The 10,055-nt window shown below is 37.9% G+C and overlaps 1 protein-coding gene across 1 annotated transcript; it reads left to right on the top strand.

Annotated features, from left to right (window-relative positions):
- The first annotated feature begins 3,726 nt into the window (after positions 1 to 3,726).
- Positions 3,727 to 6,066, top strand: LOC143146637 (uncharacterized). Its single transcript, XM_076311107.1, has 3 exons — positions 3,727 to 3,762; positions 4,286 to 4,423; positions 5,698 to 6,066. Exons 1-3 carry the CDS (start codon positions 3,727 to 3,729, stop codon positions 6,064 to 6,066), a joined length of 543 nt encoding a protein of 180 aa, XP_076167222.1.
- The last annotated feature ends 3,989 nt before the right edge of the window (positions 6,067 to 10,055 follow it).

The following is a 10,055-nucleotide window of genomic DNA, read 5'->3' as shown; positions in this document are numbered from 1 at the left end:
ACCGCGAAACCCACGGATTCCACGGAATTTTCCTCGTGTGGATCGAGATTCGCGGTCGAGCGTCGGGGCAAGACTGGTCTCGAAAAGACACGGTAACGGTTCCGGCTAGTCCTCGGCGTCGCGCGCCTGTACGCGACGTGATCGCGCGCGTAAACGAGCGGCTCGCAGGAGTGTTGATTGCGCGACAAGGAAGACGGAGCAGTCGTTCGCTGCCCGTCACGGCTACCGTGACACTTAAATTAAGTTGCGATCGGTATGCCGTGCGTGTCCATGAACCGAACGACGCTTTTTCCGCTATGCAGTCGACTCGATTCGCGAGTCTCTCTGTTGTGAATTACGCCTTGGACTGGTAGCGCGAAACGAACACTGGTGGGGGGCCACTTCGAGTTTTTTTTTGGACGTTCCAGTGTTTACCAGGTGTGTCGGAGACTGTTCCTCGGAGAAATTTTACTTACCGGATCGTGATCGTTGAGTTTCATCACACCAACAAGCCGATTTTTATTGTCTCGGTAGTAACGGTATTCGGTTCGGTTACTATCTGGTGTGGAGGCTTGTTACATCTTAGATAATTATTTTCCGGATAAATTTTATTCACTGGCTCGTAATCGTCGAATTTGACGATACGGCGCCTGTTTTAACTGATTTAATGTTTGCTGATATAACTCTGAGAGTAACGGGTGTAACGTGTGGTCTCGATCGATGTTTGTTTTCTAGGTAGAGTCCCTCTTGGTTCAATTGTCATCTAGTGTCTTGATTCGGTGATTACACGGCAAACAAATTTTATTCGTCATGTTCGAGGATAGTATACATCGATCTCGGCCTGTTTCCTTGGCAGCTACAGTCCTGATTGGGTGTATGCTAATGTAGCTCTTGGAGTATACGTAGTTGATGTACTTCAGCCATCAACAGCTTCTGTACTGCTACTTGAACCAATTTCTTGTCTAGGAAGAGCCGCGTTGAGTTTGGTTACCATCTGGTGTCTTGACTCGGTGATGGCATAGTGAGAAAATGATATTCATTGGGTTGTAATTGTCGAGTTTCACGACACTAATACGGCCACCTTGTCTCGGCAGCGACGGTGTTGGTTATAATACTAGTATGCTAATGTAATTCCAGGAGTTTAATATAGTGCTCCAGTCGTCAATAACATCTGTTTTTACCGTAGGGGGTTTCGGTGTTTGTGGAGCTGTTTGTTGTTCGGAAAGGATTACTTTTGTTTTAATCACCACTTGTTGTCTTGATTCGGTGATTACATTGAGAGAAAATTGTAATCACTTAGTTCGAGGACACCATTACACCGACCTGTTTCTAATCGGTAACCATATTGATTGGATCGATGTTGGCATAACACGGAGAATGTTGTCTAAGACATTGCTATCCAACGTAAGCTTCTAACCTTAGGGATCTTCTCCTACTTTGTTTCTGTTATCATACTACGGAGATGTTGTTGCAGCGTTATGGATGTGTGCTTCATGCGCGTAAAACATAGTATGCGAATGGGGACAAGACAAGATTGATCCAAGATGTCTTCCAGCCGTGAATAATTTCTGCACCGTTGCATCAGTTTCTGATTCACTTATTGCCTAGGAACACTTGGTTTGGATTTGATCACTATCCCAATTCATGAATCTTGAAATTGGGTTCTGAGTGAATCTCCTCGACTGGTTCACAATTGTCTGTTTTCGTGTCAGTGACAATATGGATTAAATCGATGATACTTCGGAGGTATAATTTAAGATATACCTTCAAAGGTACATGGATTCGTATCAATCATCTGTCTGCTCATACTGTTGCATTAACTTTTGATCCACCATATTGCTGCCTAGAAATAACAAGTGTACGATTGACGTCTATCTGGAGTCTCTATTTGTGTACCTCTATTTTTCTCAGTGACTAGGTCCACTAAATTGATACTGTTATAACTGGATATACCGTATCTTTCAGTCATCCAACTGTTATCACTGTTGCACCAGCTTTTGATCTATCACTTCGTTACCTAATTCTCCGTTTACTAACTCATTTCTAACTCATTTCTCTCAATATGGTACTCCACTTTAATTAACTTTAGGCAATTCTTAAGAGGTAAAACATTTTTCGCTGCATCGAACATTCAGTAAATCGCAAAACTCTATGGTACAACAGCGTAACGTATCAGATGGGTGTATCTAGATTCGTGTAATTCTATATTTCTCGAAACACATTCTTCAACGTAGTGTACCGTCTTCCAGAACCTAACCTATCGCGATCACTTTTATACTTCATCGTCCGTTCAGAATCCACAAATTCGTGATATACTATACTCGAAGATCGTCGATGTGTTCGCAAAATGCAATTCGAAAAGAGCGAGTTTCGACGATAAAAATAAAATTGCAGCGACTAAGTGGCCGAAGAACGTGATCGGGACTTTCGTTCTCGGAAGACTGCGACCTTGCACAAGGCCACCGTGACGATTTCACGCGGAGGCGAGAGAAAAAGGAACGAAACGCGACAGGGACCGCACCTTCAAGGCAATTCGGTTGTGAAACTCGATTGAATACAATCGAAGGAAAAGGTCGACCGGTTCTAGAATCGTTTCGAGGTTCCCCCGCTCGATACAATTCTCTCAATCGTGAGCTATGGGATGGTGGAGGGAATTGTCCGTTTATTGTCGCGCATCTTCAATATGTACAAGAGTGTAATCATCCCAGGGAGCGTACTGAAAGAAAAACGAGAAAAATGAAAGAAAAATACTTGAAAAAAGAAATGATCACCTGAACGAGATAAATTGGATTTATTGTAATTTTATTTTCATATTATACTACTGTAATTTTAATTTCATGGTATATTATTATACGAATTTTGAATTATGTAGGAGATACTAAACCTTAGTCATACTTTCTGTTTGCCTACTCAAGATATATACAGCCCTGCTCAAATGTCATAGGAAACTTTAACAAATTTTGATTATATAATGCAAATTATTAAAGTTTTGCTTTACTCTTGCGTATGTTTAAGGAAATATATTCTGTATTAGTCAAGTATACAGTAAATATTTAGTCGTTTTAAATGTTTTAAATAATGAGAAATCTATTTGAACCGTTGACGAGAAAATGTTTATCGGACTTGTGAGCGTTCTAGAAGACGGATGGAACGGTATCGAATGAAAAAGATATAAACAAATTAATCGTTGAAATATCAAAATTAGTGAAAACGTATAATTATAGCACTCGGGGGATACACGAACGAAGAAAGATGTTAGCGAGATTCTGTGAAAATTATTACATATACTTTTTATTCTAGGTATAGTTAATGATGTAAAATATAAGAAGAGATTGTTTTCCATTGTAAATATTTTATCAATATCCATTACTTTTATTAGGTCTTTATGACATTTTTGTGGATCTCTTACGACTTTTGAGTTTACTTACATATTGATACAGTTCTCTCGATTGTGAACCATGAGACAATGAAAAAATGTTCGACGCGAATAAATTTGTTTCAGTATTACGTATACCAGCAGGACGTACGTATAATTTGGCAACTGTGTTCATATCAGTGAGGTATGAGGGTACCCCCATGTGATAAGGGGTGTTCTAAGTGCTATATATTGAGCGTACCGTTTCAGTGACAGTCCACGCAGTTGCAATACGATTGTCATATTTTGTGGTAATTCGGCAAAATCTCTGAAACGTGCTTATTTAAGTTCCCCGTGTTTTGTCGCTGCGGTGAATATACGTTCTGGACAGAATGATGTTGAAGTCAATCCTGCTGATGGTCTTGATAGTAAGAGTATTTCCTCGATTTATTTAAATTATGTATAATTGAAATTTTGTCACGTATACGTTACGCACGTGGAAAGTTTGCGTCTGGAATTATGACAGGTTCGTTTAGGGGTCAACTCTTTCAGCGCAAAAAAGATATGAATTCATATTTGATCGAAGAGATGGCCTCTGAACGAATAGGACCCACCATAACTCCAGACGTAATCTCAGCGGAGCTTTATTGTTTTGATTGAACTAACATCGATAAATTTTCGTGAATTTTGTGCAATGAAAATATTTTCTTCTTCATTTCCATCGAAACAGAGTTACATCGATTGTTGCAGATGATAATACGAAAGATAAATTTAATAGTGTTACGAAAGTAAACACTCCGCTCGTTTCTTCTATCGTAATTTAAGTATCTGAATATTTTGATTAAAGTTCGCACGTATTCCCGTTCACATTGAAAGATAATTTTTATATTTTAAACGGTACTATTAATCTAATTTTCCTCCTCCTACATCTCTGTACTTCTGAATATTCAGGTCGCTGGAATATATGCAAAGCCGGTGGATCAGCCGACAGATGACTTCAACAAAATCGATCATGGTACGCGAACGGAGGTGAAAACTGAGGATCAAGAGTCCATTACATCAGTTTCGAACGACGCAACGACTCAAAGCGTAAGAGAGCGAAATATATTTCCGTTTCGTCGTTTGCATTTTGCAAATGGAACTCTATGCTGCACCTAACCCAATCTTACTCAGTACCATAAAACGAACGTAACAGGATTTCTTGTCGTATATTCTATGCAAATTGCGAGGGTCCTCTTAATGTCTGCAAATTATACTCGGTGTTGTTTTCAAGTCAAGTCCAACCCAGTCGTAGTCCAGGTCAACTCAGACCTATAAAACGAGAGCGATAATTTATCGTGTCTTTTATAAAAATTACGGACGACATTTTAAATTTTTAAAACCCTACTTTTGCTGTTCTTACTTCAAATTTACTCTGGAGTATTATATTATTATAGTGTTCTTGTACCGCATAGTGCTCCTAACTTAGCGAATCCACTAGTGTTCAACTCTGAATAATTTAATCCATGTCAATGGAAATTTAATCCAATTCTACAACAGCCAAACCCAAAAATAATCTTTGCTTAATCCATGCTCATAGAATTCTAATTAGGATTACGTCTAGATCTATTGCAGATTAACTCTTTTGGTACTAACAGTGATTATAATCATCCATCGTCGCAAGCTCGCTTTATCCTACCAGTGTCTATAGTTATTATCATTATTTTCCACAGAAAACTATATTATTAAAGAATGTATTAAATTTGATTATTCTGATATGCATTTATTTCTAAGTCATTGTACAGTAGTTCAGATTATCTCTTCGCGTGGACCTGACGATTTTTATAATTTCTTATAATATTTAATGTCAATGTTTACAAAATGAGAGTAACATTTTCCGCTTGGTACGTATAAATGGAAATTACTATCGAAACTTATCTGAGATTGAGAATCACGAGTCTGACTCGCAATAACGCGTTTTGTTTCCGAACGTGCACTACGAATCTGACTCGTACTTTAGTTTGAACGAGTTAAATGTCCTGTACAGTAATAGTGTATTTGTGACCAAATTTGTCGATTTGAAGGGGTTGAACTTGCACTTGCTGCAGTCTAAATCACACCCAATGCATGCTAAATCTGCCCTGCAGAAATCTAGCCTAACTTAGAATAATGATTTACTAACATATTCGAATAAGACAGACAATTATACGAAATGTTTTTTACTCGTTTCGTGTCTTCTATTCCTCGCTAAATTGGTCCCGAATTTTACACATAAATCAATCTTGTAAATTGGTCTCGACTCGAGATCAAAATCGCTACTTACCCCGCTTTCGAGCCAATTTTCATTTCGTCGCTTTAAAGCTGGAATTACTGCATATTTACAGTCAGAGGGCTCTACCACGGTCAAGCCAGGACTTCTTACCTGGTTTCTCGCACCTCTCACGCAAAACATTCAATTCTCTCCGCAATCTTTCCTGAAAGATCGTATCGTCAATCTGAGAGAGACATTGAACAATCTGGGCTTGCAATCACGCGGCGAAGCAAAGGGCAAGCAACTATCAAATGCGAACGGACTTCTGCAGATCGTGGGCCCGAACGACTCGGGATTTTACACGAATAGGCTCGAACCCGCCGGGTTTTTCGGCGGAAATGGGTGGCTGGCGAACAAAGGAGGAATCCTCGGCGGACCTGGGGCGATTCTCTCCACTGGCAGCATTCTCACGGATTATCCTACACCGTATAGGAGGAAGTAGAAATGAAACTACGGGAGACGCCGCGCCAAGAATAGGGCGAAGCCCTTGGAGATATCGGGGAATTTTGTTATCGGGCGAGGAGAGATCGGACTGGTAAGAGGATAGCCTTTTTCGTCTAGCAAATGGAAAATGCGTGACGTCACGTATCGGCCTCGCTATTAGATCTTTTCCTTGTAAAATTACCGAAAATATGAGATTTGGGTTTTACAATGGTATTGGGAAATTGGTTTCGGTTTTTTGAGGAAGTTTCGTGAAGTTTCTTCGGGATTACGTGGAAGTGGTATTGAATTTGTTTAAAGTTGCAGAAAGGGTGGATTTTGTTTTCGAAAGTGGCATTAAATTCTCGTAACACCGCGAGAAAGTATTGTCCCTCTTATGGAAAGTTTCTTACACCGAGCTTTCGAAAACTTATAAAAAGCAGGTATTAGATTCTCTGACTCAACGTGAGAAAATTCTCTCGGTTTACGTTCAAGGTATTGCATTTTGCAAAAAGCTGAATTGATGTTCTTTTAGAACGAGTGGAAAAAAAATTAATACCCAAAGGTATCAGGAATTCTTATTTGGTTCTTAAGAAACTTTCATGAGATTTCTGTGAAATTATTATTATTATTATTATCATCATTATTATTAATATTGAACATTTGTTGCGCATGCATGAATGTACAAATACACGAATACATACAAAATTAAAAAAGAAAGTATATAAATACGTAAAAAGTGATGCATTCTATCTAAGTATGTTATTATTGAAACCTAACCTCGATTACAGCAAAGTTAAGTTCATTTTCTGTAGATTTATTACAAAATGGGAAATTAATTCGTATAATACCACGAAGAAGTTGTGTACTCATTTTGCTTGTAGAATCTACCAAATTTCCAAGAACCAAGATTTTCGATCGTGCTCTATGAAAACTCTGTTAGCTTGTGTTTCGGACGCGTCGCATTAACATTCGTTTGAAACGGTTCACGGATCTAATGAAGAGCAAATAAAATTTCGCTGTAGGAAAATTAATTGACGAATTCTTCTCGTTTGTCGTGCGCTGGACACACCCGCTCTTCCCACCACACCATCGTAATGGTCGTTGTGATTCCATGAAAATTGTCGCAACGTGTACAGAGGCTCACGTTGGGGACAAAGTTTTAACGAGGTGTCTGTAGTCTCCTCGGTTGAAACTGCAGTACGTGCTGCACAATGTACACGTACCACTGTGCTGGGTTTTCTCTAGCACGAATTGTTATGAGCTGGAAGGTAACGTGGGAAATACTCAGCATTGCGAAGAATGAATACTGTGCCGGGTTGGTTATCGGAAAATGAAATAACATCAGACATCCGTTCGTTGGTAACATTCACAATTTACAGTACCGCTCTGTAGCTGCGAGACTCATCGGTTACTAAAAAAATACTGTTCCCGACGAATTGAAATTCGATGCGATTAATCAATCCCCGGGAACTCTCTCCACGCGTTGCAATTAAGATCGATTACCGATTACCTCGTTTCGACAGAGTGAAAATACCTATGAAATATTTAACATTCGTTCGTAGAATAAAAATTCTACGTTAAAAGTTCGCCGTCAGTGTCCGTTATTTTTATTATTTCCTGCCGTTTGCAAGGATCATCAAATACTCCGAATGTCTCCTTGGAGACAGAAAGGAGCGATACAAGAAAATTGGTCATCTTATGAATAATTAATGTTTCCTGCATATTTGTTGACATTCGCGAATAAAATTTACCTAAACAAAAAACTGTAAAGATTTATGAGAGAATATAGTGGTTTAATTCAGTTTCTACAAAGGCATTGTTATAAATATCTTTGAGTATTTTGCTACTGCTTGAGTGAAAAATTCAGATAAAACTTTTCTTTAATATTTCGCGTATTTACCGTATAATATTCTTAAAGTAAACAATTTGATTGCCGAATAAGAATGAAAGTTACAATTCCAAAATATAGAAACAATTGATCCGCAAATAATACAATAATAATATCAGTTATCACCCGAAAGAAACTTTGGTGAGGGTAAATATTAAAACAGTGAAAAGTAATAACTAAGTATAATGAGGTCGATTGTAACTTGTAAGTAACCACGCGTTTGTTAATAATGACGCCAAATCTGAAGTGTGCACGTACAAATATAAATATAATCGATACGTATGAAAGAACAAAGATTACAAGTACTTTATCGAATTCTTATTTATATTACTGTTTCGATAATTAACTCTTTTTTCTAATTCCGTACTAAGATTATATTTTCTTCTCAGGGATAACAGGTAGAATATAATACTTGGTACTAAGTGTTTCTGGTGGTGATCTTCCTGGTAGCAGTTACCTTCGATAAAAATTTGAAGAAGCAAGAACGGAATTGTTGGAATAAAAAATATTTTTATCGTGGGTTTGAAAGTGCAATTGGATAAAATTTCCCTCGAAGTACGAGCAACAGCTTGAGCTTAACGTCGTAGGCGTCAATCGATAAACCACATCAGAAAAGACGGAACGCGGTGAGGGTCATGAACGTCTATTCTGATCCATAGTTTTAGTTCGGTGAGTCGTTTAAGTCTCCATAATTGTTTGTCATGGGGGAGATCCGTAAAAATCTGACAAGTATGTGCGCCAAGTACAACGTACTCGGCCATAATGGGCCGGAAGTTTTGACGAGCTACTCGGTTTCACTACTCTCAGCCTTTAGGAAGACGTTGCCGGATTAGCTGGCGTTACGTACCAAACTGAAGACGCCCCCGCCTGTCATTATAGCTTGACGTTACGAACGAATTAGACGGCCAGCTTACAACATCGCGGGGCTGGAATTCGCTTACGTAGGCTATTATCCGTTTATTGTCGTGCATCTTCAACGTACACAACCCGAGCAAGAGTATAATTATCTCACGAATTCGACACGAAGACTAACGATGGAAAAATACACAACCTGAGAATAATTTTAGGATCATTTCATCGAGGTAATCTATACTTTGGAGGTTGTTGATGCTACACAAATATTCGGTATAGATTCAACGGGGTTTCAAATATACGCGACAAGGTTTATGATATTTTTTAAGCGACAGTATACGTGGGTACACACATTTATTCAGTTTTTCTAATAGATAAATTGTACAGAATACATTACCATATATTTCTTTATTTATATATAACTGCGAATTTGAGACGTGCAAAGTAATTTTTCATTCCAAGTACTTTAAATGTATAGGCACATTGTTTCTTACACGAGTTGTGTAGTTTCTTTATTATTAATTTAAATATATACATTATATCGCGCGTTCTTGCATACGCTATTGATCGAAAGTTTAGAATCACTAGGTGTATTAAGAGAAAGAGGATATTTTAAAGAAAAGTGCATTATTACTACTTTACCTTTTGTATTATTTTCGTACAAAGTAGTAGGTATTTTTCTCTAAACAGCCTTTTCATAAAACGAACCGTCCTATTTTTAACGATATATCTGTTGTATCCTGGCAATTAGTTTTAGAAGAAGAAGTTTTTAATTTGATAATTTTCTGTGCTTTTCGTAGTAGTTGTGAAATGTATTCTTTCACTGTAACTTTATTGATTTCAAGTTACACTCTAGCCATGTCATATTAGCTTTTGTTTTACAACAGAAACCCTTTACACAATATAAACAAGTACTTAGGATTGTGATCTTACCGCATAACAAAATTTCTATTTATCAATCGATGAACCGATGGTATGTCGTGCTGCTCGAGTATCTAGTTTATAGTCTTCTTATTTCAATATATTTTCTATGTGGATTACGTTGAGAAATATCCTCAAAGCATAACTGAACCGTCACCATATTTCACAATAAGTACAATACATTCTAGCACCTTTTTTGTACAAATCGACGAGTAAATATTTTTCAATATGACTCCAATATTTAGAACTTGGATTCGGCCATTTAAAAGATTTGCCTTAGTTTCTAGATGTTCAATTCTTGTGACTTTTTGCTCATTTCAAGTTTCTTTGACGGAAATAATGGTTAT

This window comes from Ptiloglossa arizonensis, chromosome 1 (genome assembly GCF_051014685.1).
Source record: "Ptiloglossa arizonensis isolate GNS036 chromosome 1, iyPtiAriz1_principal, whole genome shotgun sequence".
NCBI classification, from domain to species: Eukaryota; Metazoa; Arthropoda; class Insecta; order Hymenoptera; family Colletidae; genus Ptiloglossa; species Ptiloglossa arizonensis.
Note: the sequence above shows the minus strand (reverse complement) of the source record. Positions and strands in the feature narration are given on the sequence as shown.

Bases quoted from the DNA above. Each gene is read 5' to 3' on its own strand.
- LOC143146637 (XM_076311107.1), top strand. From the start codon at position 3,727: ATGATGTTGAAGTCAATCCTGCTGATGGTCTTGATA. The intron at 3,763-4,285 runs GTAAGAGTATTT...CTGAATATTCAG, and splicing joins TCCTGCTGATGGTCTTGATA to GTCGCTGGAATATATGCAAA. The intron at 4,424-5,697 runs GTAAGAGAGCGA...GCATATTTACAG, and splicing joins ACGACGCAACGACTCAAAGC to TCAGAGGGCTCTACCACGGT.